The 20295-nt window shown below is 40.7% G+C and overlaps 1 protein-coding gene across 1 annotated transcript in view; it reads right to left on the bottom strand.

The window, feature by feature from the left end:
- Window positions 1–152: 152 nt before the first annotated feature.
- Cdi (center divider) overlaps window positions 153–20295 on the bottom strand; it is a 31775-nt gene continuing 11632 nt past the window's right edge. The window contains exons 3-6 of the mRNA XM_071775244.1: window positions 9436–9557; window positions 3420–3966; window positions 2627–3166; window positions 153–2463 (exon numbers count right to left, since the gene is read on the bottom strand). Coding sequence (XP_071631345.1) covers window positions 1951–2463; window positions 2627–3166; window positions 3420–3966; window positions 9436–9557 — 1722 coding nt within the window. The 3' untranslated portion in view covers window positions 153–1950. The remainder of the gene's footprint in view (window positions 2464–2626; window positions 3167–3419; window positions 3967–9435; window positions 9558–20295) is intronic.

Genomic DNA, 20295 nt, shown 5'->3' with positions numbered 1-20295 from the left:
ATAGATATCGTTTTTTGGACGTGTACACTTCCTTTCTGTAACGCACACATACACACATACACACACACACACGCATACATACCGATGCGGTGCATCTTCATTCACTCTGCCTCGTACGCTATCACTCACTTTTTCATTGTATAAATATACCGTTTAAAAAAAAAAAGAACACCGTGCGCAATCAGAGTGCCCGGTTTCATCTCACGCTCACTTCATGCTCGCCGTTTCAATCTTAAAGTACAACTACAAGTTTTAGCGCTACAACGTACAAAAGATAAGGCCGCCACATTAATACACTGACTAGATCAGTTTCATATATTCTCTTTTCAAAGTGGACAAAACTCTGTCGGCTACGCGCAACACGTCAACAAGAATATCCAGGACACGGTACCTCTGCCAACAAAAAAATATATGTATATATGCATTATCGTTATATAATATCTCCGGCACTTTGTATCGCGCATCCCGAACTATTAACGCCATGACACGCGAAACTGCGAATCGCTGAACAAGCACGTAGCAATGTCGATGAACTTCGCGTTGCGTCGACGTCGATACGTCAAAAGACAAAATGAGAATCTCGCAAACGCGATGTTAGGCCTCTGTAGACGTGGAACTTAAGGGCTTTCGCTTGATCTCTCACTGCAACATGCTAGATAACGAATATCAAAAGGAAAAGTTACACAAATCTCTCATCGTATATCCAATAAATATCTGCATCAAATATCATACTCAATAAAATAAATTTCAATAAAATAAATATATATTTTCTTACCTAAATAAATACCTAAATAACTATATTTCAATTTATACACGATATGTATTGACATAAATTCATTTTTTGATAGTTAATCAAGATTTATATATATTATTTTATTAATTGAAAAGAGAGATTTCAAAATTCTATTAAATATGAATGGTTGGATATAGTAAAACTCAATTCATCTTGTATACATAGGAAGACTAAATCCAGTATGGCTGCAGTAATAAATCAGCGAACCCTCATGTACAAAAATAAAAATTAAAAATTGATAGAACCAACACATTAATAACACGTTATGAAGGAAGAAAAAACACAAGACAATCCGGCAAAGTTAACCGTATCTTCAAAAAATTAAGAATGGCGAGATAAGAACCTTTGGCTTGTCGACCCGCCTATTCGACTTAAACAAAAGAAGTCATATCGCCCTTATTCGTCGTCGATCTGTGTATAGCTACTCTTCCGGTGATCGGTAATACCCATGATTCGTGTGCATAAGGACGGAGATGGCTACTAGGAACTGCGAGGCACTGCAAAATGTGTGTCAATCGCGAGCAACCGATTAGCGTTAACACTCGGCGCTAATCTCGAACGCAGTTTTCTAACGAAATTCTCGCTGCTGCTTCGTTCTCATCCCTTCCTCCCTCTCTATCTTTTTCGAACGGCGCATCGTTGTAGCCAAATTGCATGAAACGCGACTCGTGTTGCGTATAAAAGATTCTGTGTTAATGGCTCCGCCAAATTTCAGTCGTACAGCTCAATAATGTATGTATGTAGATTATCAAAAAACATCACAGTCAGGTTACTAGGTTTTTTTTTTAGAGAAGTGTCTGTAAGCACGCTGCACGCGTGTTATCAACTATCTTGCCTACGAAGTCACGAGTGACGCGCCGGTACTATGTAATTGCCCTTTTCACCCTCTCTAATCTTTCATGCGCAATAAGACCGATTGCTACTATCTTTAATGTAACGTAACTGTCTGTTCTTCACTCTCAGCTACATGTAAGAAACGCTAATTACGCGTAATGTCCCAGAATTCTCGCCGTCTTCACGAATGACGGCGAGCCTCTGTCGAATCCATCTCCAGGACCTGTATTGCGTTTCATTGTACATACGATTCTTTTCACGCGGACGCTGCTTGAACGTCGAAGAGAAACGATAAGAAATTGCCAAGAGCCTCACGCGTAATATCACTTCTTGTCGAATAACGCAAGTTTACTGCGCACGGCACCTTCGCACACGACTAGCCGTTGCGCGGCCGAGATGCTGCTGATGGGCACGGGCCCTTCTAGACTGGCCCGTAGCAGGGTCAGGCGGCTAGGACCAGCAGCGTCGCCGTGATCGCCGAGTCTACCCGCTTGCTTCCTTTCGAAGTACTCGACGATCTTCGAGATGGTCTTGCTCGACGAGCCGATACCATTCAATCGGTCCTCCCAGAGGGAATCGCCGCCGCCTAAGCTGGCAATGTCCTCGGAGGAGTCCGTGTAAATCGAACTGGTCCGATGGTCGTCCAGCAGGAATAGACTGCTCGCTGCCGAACTGCTAAGGGTTGATGTATGCCGTCGATTCGGCGGCTCTGGACTCAGGTCCTCACCGACGCAGCTCCAGAAGCCTGATTCGCAGCTGCCGCGTCTTCGCGGCTCCCAACCGTCTCGGAAGAGCGGATGGGCGAACAGGCTCGCGGCTCCCACCTTGGTAGCAACCTAAAAACATACGTGTACATGCGTTAGTATATATAATAACAGCACAATATCTTCAAACGTTTACAATAATTGAAACTTTAAACTTGTGTAATACAACAAAGTGCTTTTAATCTAAGGATTACGCTTAATCATTTATGCTCTGTGCATTAATCTGTGCACCTACCTTTCTCTCCCATTTTTTTCTGGCAGTAGGACTGCTCGGTTCAGAATTTGGCTTCTTTCTGTCCAGAATTTTAGCAATGCTATCGTTTTGCGCCGGCTTGAACTTGCTGCACGCGCTGTCGGTGACGCTTGGTCGCACGTCCTCCAACGAGGGCAGCTCCAGACAGCTGGAGAACAAGTCGCCGAGGATTTTCTTGACGCCGCCCAATGCGTGAAACGGATTCGCCGTCATCGGCCTGTAATGTGGATCGCGGCGGCTGGCGAGCTCGCCCACTCGCCTGGCGGAATGGCATCTCGCCTTATCTGACGGCGTCGCATTGTCACAACCTCTCGCGTCCGCCGATTGACTTCTGAGTTTTGCGGTACGCCGCTTCATCGTGCGTCCTTCCCGCGCAATTTCGTCCATGCTGGACATCAGCGTTGGATCGATGGTCGACTGCCGTTTACCGATGTTATTCTTCAACTCCTCCTCGCAGGACGCTATCATGGTCTCCAAGCTAGTCATGATTTCCGGAAAGGTCGGCCTGGACTTGGGTTCATACTGCAAATAAATGATCGCACCATTTGTAATCCGTAATTAATAAATACAAAATTCAATTAGTAAGACTTCATTTACTGATTGATAACGAATAATAAAATTTAATAACCATCTGCCTCAGATATTTCGTGCGTGCGTGCGTGTGTGCGTGCATGCGTACATCGTACTCTCAATCTGGTAACAGCTACACTAATCTCCGATCATTCGCACCGTATCCGCGTTGCATGCCTTTACAGTTAGATATCATCATACTCACCGTGCAGCAATTGAAGGCGAGTTGGAGGAAGGCGGGCGGTGGATCGGCCGCCGCGCAAATCTCCGCCACGGCCAGGTAATCGAGGCCAAAGTTATCTGAGCGTGGCAGAACGTCCGGATCCGCCGGCACGCGGCCGATCAGCTCGCACACGACGATGCCGAAGGAGAATACGTCGGATCTGTGATCGTACCACTGGCCCTTGAGGCACTCGGGCGACATCCAGTAAGGGCTGCCGACGGTGCTGAGGCGGTAGCCTGTGCTGGGATCGGGTATTTTCGCGGCCAGACCGAAATCGCCCACCACCGCTGTCATCTCGTTGTTGCACTCGTCCTTCTTGATTAGCACGTTCTTCGACGTGAGATCGCGATGGAAAATGCCGCGGCTGTGTAGATAGGCCATACCGCGGGCTACGTCCCTCGCCAGATTCATCCGGACGAGATGCGGCAACGACGTGTGTCGCGACATGATCAGCTGCTCCAGGCTGCCGCCGTTAATGTACTCCGTTAACGCATGCAGCTGACCCTCGTGCACGCACACTCCCATGAACCTGAGAAGAAGAGATCGACCTTCAGAAGTGCGTCCTTTGGAGAAAACTTTCAACTTATTTCTGATGACAAAACGAGATTTTTTTTAAACATTATCTAGAAAAATATATTCGAAATGAGTATGTATCTTAAAATTTTTTTACTTCCGTATCTAGCGTATAAAGTGATTAAGATAAATGATAAAGATAAACCCGATGCTATCGCAACGATTAAATTACAATAGTCGTATCAAAGACCGCCTAGACTCTTTAATCATTTTAAAAATATAGAACACACCTGCGACCTTCAGTTTTACTTATGTAAGTACTTTATCGTAAATAGTGCGCGCAAAATAAAGTGATAACTCGTTTCTAAATGACTATGTACTGATTGACGTATTCCTCTTGTAAGCAATAATCTCGATAAGAAATTGTGATTGTAATTCTACATTTAAGAATTAATGATCTAAATGTGCACCGTTACGAATCACACACAAAAAAAAGAAGAGAGTACGAGAGGTTTCTGAATGAAAAGTAGCCCTTTGCTTCGACAAAACTTAATAAAATTTATCTGAAAGCATATAATGTAAAGAGAGGGTTAAAATTTTATACTCATTAAGCAAAGGTCGGACCATTAAAGGTTTAAACGTAACGCTGCGGCAATATTCTTAAAATGGTCACAAGTAAGTGGCATTTGTCGCGTCACGTTCACGCAAGCGCAAACGAATTCAGAGAACTCGTCGCTTTTATCAATTCAGTGATTTCCAGACGAGATTAGATAACGCGAAGGTGAACAAAAGAAGAATAGAGCAAAGTTGACGAACAATGTTAATAACGTTACGTGTCAAACTTTAATATCATACGCTTGCTTTCTCCAATTTATGAGATATGACAATAAATAAGACAAAATGTGCAAAGATATATATATAAAAAGATAAAATAAATATAAATAGATAAAAAATACGCGTATACACGATTTATACTCTGGAGGAAAACAATCTAAATTATTGAAAATGTAATGTTACACGATAAATAATAATCTAATAAATAAAAAAGGGGACATAAATTGTGCTAAAATGCAAAAAAAAAAAAACATTATTTATGGGTAACATTGTCGAATACTGTTTATTTATCGCTCATTTATTGAATAATAAAAGTGTATATTATATATATTTTAAAGGTGATTAAAGAATCTAGATATCTTTAATATGTGTCTGTATACTGTAATTTAATCGTCGCGATATCATCGACGTTATCTTTATAGCCAGTACATATGCCGGATTAAATCTTAAAGAGAATTAAACATTGCCTTGTTTCAAAGAACATCACGGCCTCATTTATCAGAAAATGCCTTTGAGCAAGGTACTTAATATTGCTAAATAATCAATATACTATTCAATGACAAATATTGCCAAATATCATATTATGAATGTTTTAGCTTTTAATTATATACATGTAACGGGTAAACATTTCCATTAATTTTACCATGTATATCGATGCATCGATATATCGATAAGTAAAATAAAATAATAAATTTCATAATATATATAATTCGTATTATAAATCATGATTAACTTCTAAATCACAGTACGAGAGACAATATTATATAAGTTTTTACGATTTGTTTGTTATTTCAGTAAATAGCGAAACCACAAATGAGAATTTATTTCAAAAAAAGATACCAGAGATTGCGATAAAACAACTTGATTATATATCCTGTAAAGTACTTTGCTTGCATTTCTCCCGCAAGTTAATCGGTGAGTGCACTTTGCGTTATCGCGAGGGTAAAATCTTGGCACAAATGGTAGAGCTGAGGAGAAGAAAATCGCGAGTTGTGTGCATCGTGTCGTCCCGATTTCGAGGCGTTTCTCGTCGAGCATGTCGACGAGGCGTTTCTCCCACAAGCGACAGGACAAAAAAAAAGGAAGAGGACGAACAAAACCGCGTGAGCGAAAGAGAAATTTCCGGCGGAGAATTTTTATCTCGGGTAAAATGCGGGCGCGATATATGCATGCACGATGCTCCAGATTCATTTTTTTTGCCGATCAGATAAGAGGAGAAATTGTCGCTCGCCTCCCGAGGCTTGTCGTTCGCGCGATTGATACACAGTAGAAACATTAATTACGTCGTGTCACGTATGTCGAAGAATTCTGAGCACTAAATAGACGTTTGGCATAATGTTCCAACGAGAGGAAAAAATATTTTCAAAGATTATACATCTGGTGAGAGTGAAAGTCGAGATGATAAGGCGAACGAAGGTACACATCAATATAAGCGAATAAAACAAAAATGATTTATTGGCAAGATAATTGTATAGCTAATCTTATAAAATTGCCGCTCTCTTTCAACCCTTTACTTTTCCGGCCATTCTGCTTCCGCTCTGCATATATTCGTTTTATTTCAGACTGACTGAGTATCTTGTCTTATTTTACAGCGATATGTGTATAATTCATTCCTCTGTTGATTTCGATTCAAATCATAATACAACCGCGCACGATGCACTTAAATCGAAAGTCCGATGCCAAGTGCACGGTGGTCGATACGAGTGTCTGACTATGCCGCGTCATTATCTACTAGTCGAGCGCCAGAGCGACGTTTTCTCTTTCACCCGTCTAGACGAATTCATTTTCCGCAGGCCAAATATTATGTAAAAGAGCGTTCTCGCGCGTGTAACGAGTATCCGCGAATCGATCGGGAGCACATTCGAGGGGAGACAAGAATCATGCGGAGTTCTTGAAGACGCGGGATATTTTCGGACATTGTCCGATTGTTTTTGTTCAGTCGTGAGAGCGATGGCGCACCGATTGTCTAACCCACAAAGTCGTTCCAAGCATTATGATGTTTGAGATGCTGCTGTAACAATACTACGTCGAATACTCGATACGCCTGACGTTACAACACCGATGTTTACGGTCGATTCCTCGAAAGTATTGCGGTATCTGATTATGCACTACAGCAGTGATGTCATAAAAAATATTGTGTCAATAATATATTATTAAAATATAATGACTATATTGCACAACAACAATCTGTCAAAGAAACGCTATTGTTTTCTTGAAAATAAATATTAGTTACTGATAGGTGGAATGTGGCAATAATCGTTGATAAACGACATGGTAATGCCAAAGTACTTCATTAACTTGAATATATATATAAAAGATAACCAACTGTACTTTTAACGAATCACGAAAAAGACTTCAAATTAGCCGAACAATTGAAGCATTTGTGTAACAGAAGGCTTTACATTTCAGATAATTTTTAATATTTCAACATAACTATTTATTTATTGAAATTGAAGAGAAATTTAATTGAGGTAAATCGAACACACAAAGCGGATGTTTATGTCGTGTTATTGCTGTCAGGCGCTGTTTAAAAATACCGATGCCTCTTTTTAGAACACACCTTGCGCAACGTCAACACTTCCTGAAATTAATGCAAGGTATCCCGTATAGACGTTATCGCGCTATAGCAACTCCGGTTACGACGCAACGTGACGAGCGCGCGGGTGTCATGATACACCCGCGGCAAATGCCGCAAGTGAAGATGATAACTATTTTTACGGCTGAGTCAGCCGGGTTGCCGCGAAGCGGACGATCCTGAGAGGACCCGCGGAGTTTTCGCGGCGGCCTCGCCGAGGGAAATGCCAGAAATAAGATCCGCTAGGTCCGCGACGGGTAAACACCGTATCCGAATCTGGGCCAAGCCGTTTATAACGTCGGAATGCGTTGTCGTCGTGGCGCGTTCCGTCAAACGCGTCGTCGCGCTAGCAACGGTTATGTCATAACCGGGAGGCATTGGATTTCCGAAAACAAAAATGGAAAACCGCAAAAAGCCGTCTTTACATTGCGAACTTTTCATATCCCAAACTATGAATTCGCTTTTATCTCGCGCAGTGGACTTTGTGATGGATGCTCGCAGAGATGCAGTATCAATTCCAGATCTGGCAAAAAGTACAATTATTCGAACGCATGTCGAAGTTGGAAATTAATTAACAAAAGCATCGAGATAACAATAATTTTCAAAATATTAAATAATTCATATTTATTATGTAAATAATTGAAAATATTTTTTTTAGCAAAATAAATTTTTGAAGCAAAAATAATAAAATATTATATTGAATGTTTCTCGTAATATGCAAACGATTACAATTAAAATTAAAAATGTAAAAGATGAAATGTCTTCTCGAGATATAAAATAACATACAACTATTGACATAAATTGAATGACTACACACCTAATTTCACTAGTTATAGGATGAAAAATGTTATAACACGCGTAATGCATTATGCACTTTGGATTCTGCTCTCTGCTATGCACCTAGCAAGAATTTTCGCAACGGGTACAACGTGCCGAGCTAAACGCCGTTACCGCTAGGCGACGTATCATGTCGTAATTCGTAACGAGTGTAGTTAAAGCGTAATACCGTTTTTTCTAATTTTTTACCCATTTCAGCGATCTTCCAAGCGAGAGGAATTCCAACGATATATATAATCGCCCGGCGATAAATCAAACATACGATAACACCATTCTACAATTTGGATTGGTGTCGATTACGACGAACTACTCCAAGTACACGGTCGCCACGTGCTTCGCTAACACCGTGGAGTCACTTGATACGAGAATCTTGTGCCAGAATTTTGGCACGATGCCGGAAAGAAGGTCTTAAATTGATTCGCGACAAGACACGAAACAAACGTGAGGCGCAAGCACGAGAGTTTTGCTGTAAACAGGCCATAATAAATAGTGCAATTCTTGGAAAAGTATGAAGAATATAGAGAATTTTACTTAATATAATACTTTTATATAAAAATAATCAGTTATAAAGAGCAAAATAAAATGTAGCATTTTAATGATTAGTGTTGATGTCGTTGAATCTATGAGAAGAACACTGTCACAACTAAAAAAATATACAATTTTCAAGAAAGAGGAAAAACAAATTTAATTGAATTTCTTTTAATTGTGAAATAACTAACGCAATTACAATTACGACATTTTGTTATAATAAAACTTATACTGCTTCTTGAAGAGGTCGGCTGTAATTCACTTGTGACACTATTCATCCAGGAAACCGGTCTAAAAAAATAACGACATTTCTGTCTCGTGCAGCAGATTTCGCATAGACTTGTGACACTATTATAACATGTAAGGGACACCTTAGACATCATACTTTTTACGGGGATAACAAAAAAATCGAAATTTTTTGAGTTGTGACAGTATTCTTCTCGGCTTGCTATCGCAACATCGCGCATGTTTCTTATCGTCTATCGTTCTGAAATTTTGCTCGAATTGAAACAGCTCGCGTGAAAGAGGGTCGATGCCCGTTTGCTCGCAACATATATATATAAGGATTAAGCGGGCAAGCAGAGCGGGTAGAAATTCATTTTATCGTCCTCATCGAATTCGGCACGTACGGCCGAGCGATTTTCTTCGATCGCAAAACGGAGTTTCACCTGTGCAAAAGTGAACCGGATTCGATTCTCGCGCCTCAATTACCTGAGTATGTTCGGATGGCTGAGCTTGTTCATGAGTTGGACTTCCTTCAGCATATTCGGCCTGTTCGCCGCCAGCTGATTCATCTTGAGCACCATCACCTGACTCGTCACTTTGTGGGTAACCTGGAAAAACGAAGCGAGCACAGGGGTTAGTGACATGTTACGGTATGCAGTCTTATTGACATTAGATCATGCGACAGGTGTATACGTAACCGTACGGATTCCCTGCGTTACGAATTTTTCCGAGGTCACAAGCGCAAGAGCGCCGTTTCTCGACCGAAATTGCGCTATCTTGAGACATTCTATAAAACCTTCGCCAAAGTCTTATATAGAATTTAGGATATTTTTGCCGAATATATATATAAAAATAAAGATCAGGCTAGGTAAAATCTATTAGAATTCAGAATAAAATATTTCCGGCCGATGTAGATAACAAAAAGATAAAGTTGTGCGTAGGACTTGGCACGTGGCCTTGCATATATTTTATTTGTGAGCAATGTCATAATGTGCTTGTATACCTGCAAGTTAATTACAGGATGTAAAATTTCTATGATTCACTAAAGCGCGATTAAGACAGAGGCCTACATAATTTGTAACCGCATTTCCCGAGAATGACCTTAATGCATCGAAGTTATCCATCGTGATGATTGTGCGAAACGTTTGTACGTTTCTCGCGAAACTTATACATCATAATCATTTAATAATTTAACGACAACCATGAGATAATACGGAATCTTCTTCTTTAAATATATGAGAAACTATATCATCTTTTTTATAATTTCAAGTGTCTCGCACTAATTAAATTATAAATTAAAATTCCGTTACTTTAAGACTTATTATTTTCTCATCATTAATGCAATATAAAAAAAGTCGATTTTTCTTCGATTCAGTAAAAAATTTTTATCTTGGCACATCTTGCACAATACTGGTGAACCGCTCGAGTATTCAAAGACGACGGCGACAGATGCGTTTCTCATCGCTTCGCCAACGAAACGAAGATTCCCGGTCGTCCCGGTTTCACGTGGCACGAGTAACACGCGCGAGAGAACGCCGAAGCGATATTATTCTCGCGAAAGAGAAACTTATTAATGAAACTGTGGCATGGCATCTGGCCGGCGTAAGATGCGCTCGTAAAAGCGCCGGCCGTGCTGCTGCTTGCAGCATCGTTCAATGTCGGAAAATGGACATACGGGCCGCAATTCCTTTTATTAGCCTTGAAAGCTGGCCGCGCGGTTGCCTAATGAGTGCAATCACCGCAGAGCTTCACTAGCAATTTTGATTATCGCGGAGGAAAGGCGACCTCCGTGGAAATACTATTGGGAGAATTGGATTTCACAAGTTCCTATATATTACGCTACAATAAATTGAGAAATCGAGTCCACTACAGAATTATCTAATAGAAGCACATAAAACATTTACTGAGGAGATATTATCATCGATCAAGGAAACTATCATTAACATGTATCTATACCGAACCTGTTACTAGAATCTTTTACGTTGATAAGATATATGTACTGTATGTGTATATTGCACGCTATATACATAACACAGGCACTAAAAGAGTAAATTATCTTTCTAGTTATCGTAAGCAATTCCTAATTAGAGAGTCGCCCCCACCGAGCCGCGAGAAACGCAGTCGTAAATTTTTCGAGCAGTGATAACGCAAAAGTGCGATCTCACATTTATGCACACACCGCGCGCTCTCGCGCGTAGATAAAATCGAGAATTTGACGCGCGTTATTCCTCGTGACGGCGCGAAAGCGTCTTCCGAGAATCCAAGAGATGCGAGACGCCGACCAGGGTTAAGGACCACTGGATTACATCAACTCCTGCTCCTCCAGCCGATCCTCGCGGCGCTGAAAGGCGTAATGCGCTCTTTTACATTCCAGCGCTCGCGCGCGTTTTACCGTTCATCTCGAATTTCGTCTCGGCTCGAAAAAGAAGTCAGCCGGAGATGAGGCGGGAAAGGTGATGAAAATGGAAACGCGAAACACGAGAGAGAGAGAGAGAGAGAGAGAGAAAAGGGAGAGAGCCTCCTCTCTCTCGCAGCCGGCGTCGGCGGCGCGCGAGATGGAAATTTCGGGGGTTAAAAAGTCGAGAATAATATCCGAGGGGAATCTGGCCAGGATTCCTTGGCCGGCTCACCAGTTGGGTCGCGGCCAAACTGTGACGAATACGAGAGACGGAATCCGAGAGTCCGTCGTAAACAGAACGACTGCGAATCGCGTTGCTGCCTCGCGACAAAAGGGAGAGAGAACGTGAAAGAAAGCGCCGTTTAAAAACGCCGACGATTTTTATTTTCGCTCAAAACTCCGCTCGGACGAAAAATCGAACGTGTCATACGTCCGTTCACGTCGCGCGTCACGCTCGTTTTCGCCGTTTCCTGAAAACCTTTCACGCCGTTTTTTTTTGCAGAACACGTTTCACGAGTTTTTCTCCGTGTAAAGTATATATAGGATATTCCAATGTACCTTTCGTTTGGAAGTTTCGTTGATCGATTTGTGATCAATCTTTCCTTAGCAAAATTGTTCACAAGAGTCATGCACCTGTTTTGCGAGTTTTCAATATTTTATATTAAACATCGATCAGATTACTCTTTATTTTAAATTAAAACACCGGAGAATTAATGATCATAATGAGAGAATATTTAGCATTTATATTTATCGTAATGCTGTGGCGATGTCAGCGAATAAGTAAAAGTACTCAAAATATAAATCAGTTGCAATCGAAACGCTTCACCGGTTTTCTTCACGCGAAGTTAAAGATCCTCTATAACTTTATCATCGAATAAATACTCATTAATACGTGACACGCGGACACGCAAGTCATGGGCTTCCATTTATCCCTTCATTTATTTCGTCGCAAATTGCGGCGAAATTGCAAGCACGTAATTGATCCTGCTCGAACGCGCGTGTAATAAACGATTGGATCTGTAATGAGGCACGTTGCATTTGCGGATCAGCGGGGTACCCCAATTTCTTCGCCAAATATGAAAATAAATGTCGAATGTATTTATAGCGGTACAGCGGCGTTCAATCATTCCAATACGTTTACGAGTTTAAATATACGCTCTACGTTACGTATTACACCTCATTATCAGAAATTCATTAATCATAATTATATTGGAGAAAAATTCTATGAAAATCAGGATGATCGATGACTCGTGTATCATTTAATATTTTCCTCTTTCTCTTTGATAGATGTATATACATAAAAGAAAAAAAAAGAGATAAACGTGGAAGCGGATGCAATATAGATAGCTAGTGAATCAACCGATAGGAGGATCGGACGATGCTGCTGGTCACCTGCGCCGATTCATTTGAATAATTCCCATTGTCTGGAAAGCATCGGCCTTGCGTGTTTTCTACGCACTACGCGCCATTGTGTTTATATGACCGCGGAGAGAAAGCACGCACGGTAATTACATTGTAGCGAGTGAGTGATTAATGCCTCCTTGGAGCGCCGCATGCGTAATGCGAGACACGTTTCGCGCCTTTTCACCCACACGCGGAGGAGGCTGCGTATAAGGACGATCGGTGTACACAAGAGGAAAATTAAATAAAACGAAAGCTACTCGCCGTTACTTGAAAACGAGATATTGAGATAGTGACTGAGAGATATGTCAATTTAGAAACCTGGAACAATCAGCTTCAGTTCTCTTGTAAGTAGAAGCAAGAGAACTATTTTTTTCACATACCATTTTCGTCGAACCTGACGTTTCGGAGTTCCAAGGTAACATTGGCTATTTTTATCTCAAACAATAACAAATAAAATGCTGATGTATTATCAGACTGACTAAATGCAAATATTTCATAATAATTATTTTCTTAAAATTAGAAAGCTGTAACAGTTTCAAATCGTTAACTTTCGTTATCTCTACAGACTCTACAGAGAGAAAGAAAGTTTTGTTGAATAAAGTTATTGGTTTTCAGATGATTCAGTCACTGAAGGGCTCGTTTCATGAGAACGGAGAGAAGAGCAAACACACTTCATCTATCAAGTATCGTTCCGGGAAGCTATGGTGCAATTAAGAGCAGCGAACCAATTAGCAAGCGCACTGCTGGATTTTGTAAGCTCGAAAGCCCTCTTTGCAAAGGTCTCTGCCTCGTATGTTCGCAATCACCGTCAATCATCGCAGTCAACCGTCTAATTATAAATGCGCCCAAGAGATGAAAAGCGCTAAATAGGGGATGCAGAAACGAGGATGGAAACTCGGAGGAGAATACGTACTTGAACTTTCGTTTCTATATTAACCAACATTAGACTAAATATTTGTAACTTTATAATATATGCGATCTAATAAAATTTTATTTAAATAAATATAGAAAAGAATAAAAACTGTGTGGTCTTTCACTTTGTAATAAACGTACAAATTTAATCACAGTAACACGCCTTTGCTTTTTCATTAAATCACTTTTACTAATATTAATTTTAATTCAATTATATGACGTAAGAGGCGTTAAATGTTATAAGAAATGTAGATATTGCTTAATTAATTATGATACATACCACAATACGATTTACTTTTCTAAAGAGAAACATTCGCTTTTAATCTCCGAAAGGCAACTGCAAAATAATTTCTCCAGAACAAGAGCAATATAAAAATATTTTCATGAGATTCATTTAATTACGCGTTACAACTGACGTAACATTTTGCGAAAATTGTTGGTGCGGCACCGAGATTTGAGAAATTCGTGAAAATATAAATATTTATGAATCCGCGAAGTGGCGAAAATCGATTAAAAACGATATAAGCGGAGAAACCGGACGTGCGAGGGACTTTCTAGGCCCAAACTTTTTCAGGTGGAAATCCACATGCCGCGACCGCTCGCTAAAGGTTAACTGCACTCACATGCAAATGCATTCTACGGATTAGCACACGAGCCATAACGGCACGACGGCTATAATTTTTTATCGTATACCTTATCGCCAATTTTAGCCAGAAATATACAACTTAAGTGATACCTATTTACAGTGTTATAGACTTCGTGTTACGTAAGTTGCGGCGATGAAGGAGGAGAGGGCTTTAAATTTTACAAAATCCTCCCTAACGGCTCTAGATCTTTCCCTCGCCATATGTCTTCATTTAACGTTTATTGAAGTACACGAGTCTTCGTGACTGCTAACATCCTCTATGATTACGGAAAATTGGATTTCATGAGAATGCAAGTCTGCAAAATGTAGTAATACATGACTAAACTTTTATGCGGTGGCATAGTCGTGACTACTAAACATTATTCCACGATAAGCGACATATAATAGAGATTGCGTTTGAAAGATATCACTTGGCTTCGTATTTATTTTACATTATCACGTATTTATTTTACATTTTACATTTATTTTACATTACCGTGTGCCAACTACTATAACTTAAAATTATTTCACAAAAATAAAAGTTTTGTAAAAAAAAACAACCAAACGACGTTTATTTCACGAGACTTTCAAGAATTGAACTATTCAGGATCCAACATTTGATACTCGATGACCATTAGCGTATAAATTAATTTAATATAAATCCGCAAAAAAAAACGTAATTAATTAAAAGTTGACACGGAACGCGCGTGCTATGCAGAAGCAGGAAAAATGTCTGTCAAAGTGGATTTTATTAGCTGCGGCAACTGCGGCAAAGGTCAACTGCATCGCTCGCTCAGCGCGACCCGCGTGCAGACTCTTAATCCCGGCAAACGAGAAACGCGCGGCGATTATTCACAGCCCCGTGTCGTGACGTCGGGAATAAATGTCGAGAGGAAGTGATAGTCAAGGTCACGACAACGCACAATGAATGAGAATTTCTCAGGCGAACGAACGTACGAACAAACGCACAATGTATCGATCGATTTCTTTCTCACGGCGCGTGTCTCGCGGGACTTTCTCCTTATTTCTAAAGATCGCGAGCAAGAGATAGGGCATTCTCGAGCATTTTCTTTTCTTCTTTTTTTTTCAACGGCAGATGTACCGAAATGTGCCTCGCGAAACGCATACCGCGCATTCTGCTTCCGTCTAATAACAATTAACAGAAACCTAGATATATCGCACGCAATGCAAGCCACACGGATATGTATGCGTAATTATGACATGTGAATGCAGAGGTATAAGAAATGTTTTCCATACATTGCTGAAAACGATTAAACGAGCATTCCGAGAATTTTAAGTTTTGATATATCGCGCAGCAGGTCAATTGTTGAGTTCGTATTTACTTAAAAGTACCGCGACAATACCAAATAATTTAAATTACAATGCGGTATTGTTTCCGCACTAACAATGCTCTCAAGAATCCCCAAATAAAATCAAATGAAAAAAATATCGACGATTAAAAAGATGCCGCAAGTAAAAAATAAGAAAAAAAAAAGATTTAAATAAAAACAGAGAGAAGTAGCGATAGAAATGATTAATACATCGTATCGATTAATATAATCACAATTTCATCGTGTGTCGATTCATGATCTCCGTAATTATAGGAAGGAAAGAGAAGGGAAGGTATGACGCCGGTCAAGCGGTAGTGAAGAGAACTTGTCACGCGCGCACATATTCGCCGCGGAGAAATTTACCATGTCACAAGTATATTTATTAAATAATAAATGACGATTTCACGCGCTCTTTTCCCGTTTCTCTCACCGATCGCCGTCAGTCGATTAGATATTAGTTAACGACTATCTCGCGCGAGTAATAATCTCAGAATTCCAAGATTGTCACTCCCATCTACGTTTCCTCGTTGCGTACGCGACAGCGAGATCGCTCTGTATATAATTATCCAGAATAAGTAAAAGAAAAATGTGTGCAACCTACATTTAAATGACGTCAATCTCAGGTAATCTCAGTCCTGCTCATTGACAGTTAACAATTATGAATATCAGCTTGCTGAGTTGAAAATAAAAGCAGTGACGCAAAAGCCGACATCACAATATTTTCAACATAATTCAGCGGAGAATTGGTTACTTTTTTGCAAAAAAGTGTCAAAGTCTTGTAAAAATTTGATTCGCAAATAACGAAAAGCGACCTTTTACACGTTACTGAAATAAAATCGGAGATTAAACGTACAGAAAAACCGGAAGAATAAACCTCTCCTCTTTAAGAATGCAGAATAGTTTTTACGAGCCGCAGACGAACGCCTCCGCGAATACGACTTGCAGTCTTGGCTGCGGAAGTATGCGGAGCCTCGACACGCACGTGTGTCGCGCAGGTGGGAACGGTAACGAATCGAATCGCGGGGAAGGCAAAACGAGCGAACGACCGAGCGAGCGAGACTCATTAGAGAGTGTTCGTACTCCATGGCCAGCGCGCCGTGACCGGCTTTCTCATTTACTTCCAGCATATTCTCGTTCGGCACGAGGGGGGAAGGAAATGCCGGTGTTGCCTGCGAACTCTTGAGTCACAAGCAAGGTCGTCGTTTCCGACGGACGAGGAGCCGAGCGCGGCGGCGGAGGTGATATGCCGGCCGAATCTCCGTCGCTCGGCCGCTCATCGCCGAAGTCGGAACCGTTAATCGCGTTCGTGAATTATTTATTAAAAATTCACGCGATATGGACCGTTTCGATATTTCGCGCAGTAAAAATCTTCTAATTGATGCGCATAGTTTTACATGGAAACGAAAGTTGCACGAAGAAAGAATAATAAATGGATTAAGAAGCGCAATAACAGTTATCATTTTTTTCTCGCCTTACTTTTTCATAATTATGCACAGTATGACATTTCATATTACATCGAAAAGTATAAATTATAAAAAGAAATAAGATTTTCTTTCGCGTTTCAGATTCGTGTGAAGTAAACATTAGATTTCTAAAGAGAAGTTAAATATTTTCACAAATTTATCATTTTTCTTCAAATAATATAATGATAAGAAATTGGCAGAAATATGGTCCTCTCCGTTTTCTTTTATCGGTTTATATTTTAATTGAGGCCAGTTAATTCGGCATCTTGGTTACGGTCAATGAAATTTTATTTTTCGTAATTAAAACATCCGGAATGTCTGCCCATTGTCAATTTTAATTAGGAAGAACGTGAGTTCGCAATTAATATCGTCGGTTCCGTGAAATACGACATTTGCAAAGTTTCCGCTCCACATGGTACCTCGTAATCATAAAATTTTAATTCTCAATTATAACTGCTAACTGATTAATTCCATCGAAAGTTACCGTAAGACCGATAGTTTGGCAGTTCACGCGGTTAATCTAGCAAACGACATTTTGCTTTAGAAATAATATATTTGAAGCTACAGGCTTTTAAAAATCGTGCAGGAAATGTTTTCTGAGATACGTTGAACCCCTAAATGTGGCAAAAACGAAATTTAAAAGACTTAATTATATTATAATCTGGCTCTTAATGAAGGTATAGCAATGATTAATAATTGCGGATAAAAATAATTGTATTATCGATCGATCTCGCTTCCCTATGGAACTAATTAAATAGCGCTTCTTTTCAGGAAGTTTCTACTTTCCGTTTACTCACGATTTCACAAGGTGTTTCAAATTAATTATAAGGCGAGAAATTAGGAGAACGCAAACTGTATCGCGATTTTCATAGCGGCGATTACGTATATGGCGAACGCGGCGAATGTTTCGACGCGAACGGCTGGAACGGTCAGGCAAATGGCACGAATGACGCTCTTGGAAAACCGTTGCTTCGACGATTCGCCATAAAGTTGAGATTGCTACAATTTCAACGCAACCGCGCTATTTTAATCTCACGCATAATCTATATTTAGATAATCATATGTCCAAATAAGAAAGATAATAAAAATCAATCTTCTGTAATAAAAAAAAATATATATATATATTAATCTGTATATTTTGCTGTAAGATTCTCCTATTTTGCTTCGATCTCGTGTTTTCCCTGTTCTTTACGTACGAGTTTGCCAAAGGCAAATGATGATAATTGATATTTCGATGTAAATTTTCAGCGCTCCGAGCAAATAAATAAATCAATTACACGAATTCCAGTTGTGATTTTGCGAATCTGTTCTGGGAATAAATAAAATACGACCATTTGCGAAATCGTAGGAAATATTACCGAGCGATTAACTAGATTACGAAGCTTTATCTTCAGTCATGTTATATCTATCGAACTGGACTTTCGCCCATTACTCGCGTAGACACTCGCATATCGAGTCATCGCGACGTTCACGATGTTCGAGTCCGCGGTCTCGATCATCACGCGCGATCGGTGGAGCGTTCATTCTTAGCCGGCTCTTCCATGTCCGCCGACTCCCCGAGCAACGCCAGTACAACCGCGTGCTATAACCATTATGCGTGTCATTATCGATAATACACTGCGTTTTCACTACGAGCGCAGCGGACCCGCTCGCTGTCGCTCGCGCATACCGTTCCATGGAAGCTTCGGCGGGATTACCGGCGTGGATAATTGCATTCCGACGACGCGACGCGGCGATTTGTCTGCGTCGGTGGTGAGCGCGATTAAAGAGAATTCGAACGGGGGGATTCCTTCCGATCTTCCCGCGTTGAGACTTTCGCCCGATCGAGGATTGATGCCACCGGCGTGAAATCACGATCGGGACAGTCGCATACAAGGTGTACGAGAATGGAGCTTCCTCATAGTTAATGATTTCTCGACGAAACTGATGTTTTTCTCAGCGAGCAAGTGAAAGAGTTTATTTTGTGTGTGTTTCAAGTATGTTTAATAAAAATATCTTACGGTAAATAATTATACAGAAATAAACGCCGAGCTTGGAAAATTCTAGCTGGACGTTGAAAGCAGAGAGTCACACGGGATTCACACATGGAACGGATGCGATTCTTATTCATAGAAATAGATAAGTCCTAATTTCGTGATGATGATTACTGTCTTTTTTCCATCAAGTGGCCGAGCGCAGAATGAGAGCCGTAATTGAGCACGTAACGAACGGTGATATCGAGGAGAGGCCTCTCGGTGAAGGGAAATTCTATCGAGTCTGCGGGCGACCCGCATCAAAGGATATGAGCCAGCAGGAAGGATGGGAACGCGCGTGTAGGTGGAATGAACGGCGGAGAACAAACGAGAGGAAGAGAGGCTTGCTCCTCCTCCTCGGCGGGCTGATGCTGAGAACATCTCGCAAGACTCTTGTTTCTCTCAACAGGCCTCGTTCGAGCGAGGAGGCGCACCACCTCGTTTCCTCGCAACAACGACAGTTTCGCAATGGACGGTCGGGTCGGTCGGTTGCGTAATGCGCAATTGCTCGCGAGACGTTCCTCCGGGGGCCGAAATGCGCCGCGCGATAAGCGACGTCGACGGAATGCGCACTTCGGATGCACCTTATGCAATATTCATGCGAGACATCACGGTTAATGGGAAAAGATAAGGCTAGGCGGACCGTTCGTTTCACAGAATTGCGTCCTTCGATGCGACACGAAACTTCGAACGGTCACACGCCGTAATCCACAATACGGCTTTGTGTTGCAAATTGGCCTGCTGACCGCCGATCGGCAAAAGATCGTACGCGCCTGTACGATATTTCGCGTTTTATACACGGAACATCTCGTTTCTACCGAGTCAACAGTCCTAATAATAGAATTTTTTAAGTTGTAAGATATAAATAAAAAGTTTTTCGCCCACGAAGCTTCAAAGACGCAAATAGAGCAAGCTTAATCTTGGCACAATTTCAATTTACAACTTAAACAAAATTTAAATGCGAGATTTGGTTACCAAGATATTTCCAAGATTATTCCACGTTGGAACAAATTTAAAGCTGTAACAAAGCTTATTCAATTTTTCCACTAAAAAAAGATCGACTCTAAATATCCATTTAAAGGATGTGTTATTAATAAAATAACGGTTTCCACATATAATGTCTATATGCTGCCTAAAGAGAAACAACAATCTTCTTATATATTGTAAAGCCAAAATTAAAGTCAGAAATGTCAGAATTACA

Source organism: Temnothorax longispinosus, chromosome 4 (genome assembly GCF_030848805.1).
Source record: "Temnothorax longispinosus isolate EJ_2023e chromosome 4, Tlon_JGU_v1, whole genome shotgun sequence".
NCBI lineage: Eukaryota > Metazoa > Arthropoda > Insecta > Hymenoptera > Formicidae > Temnothorax > Temnothorax longispinosus.
The sequence above is the reverse complement of the archived record's forward strand: the minus strand, read 5'-3'. Positions and strand labels throughout refer to the sequence as shown.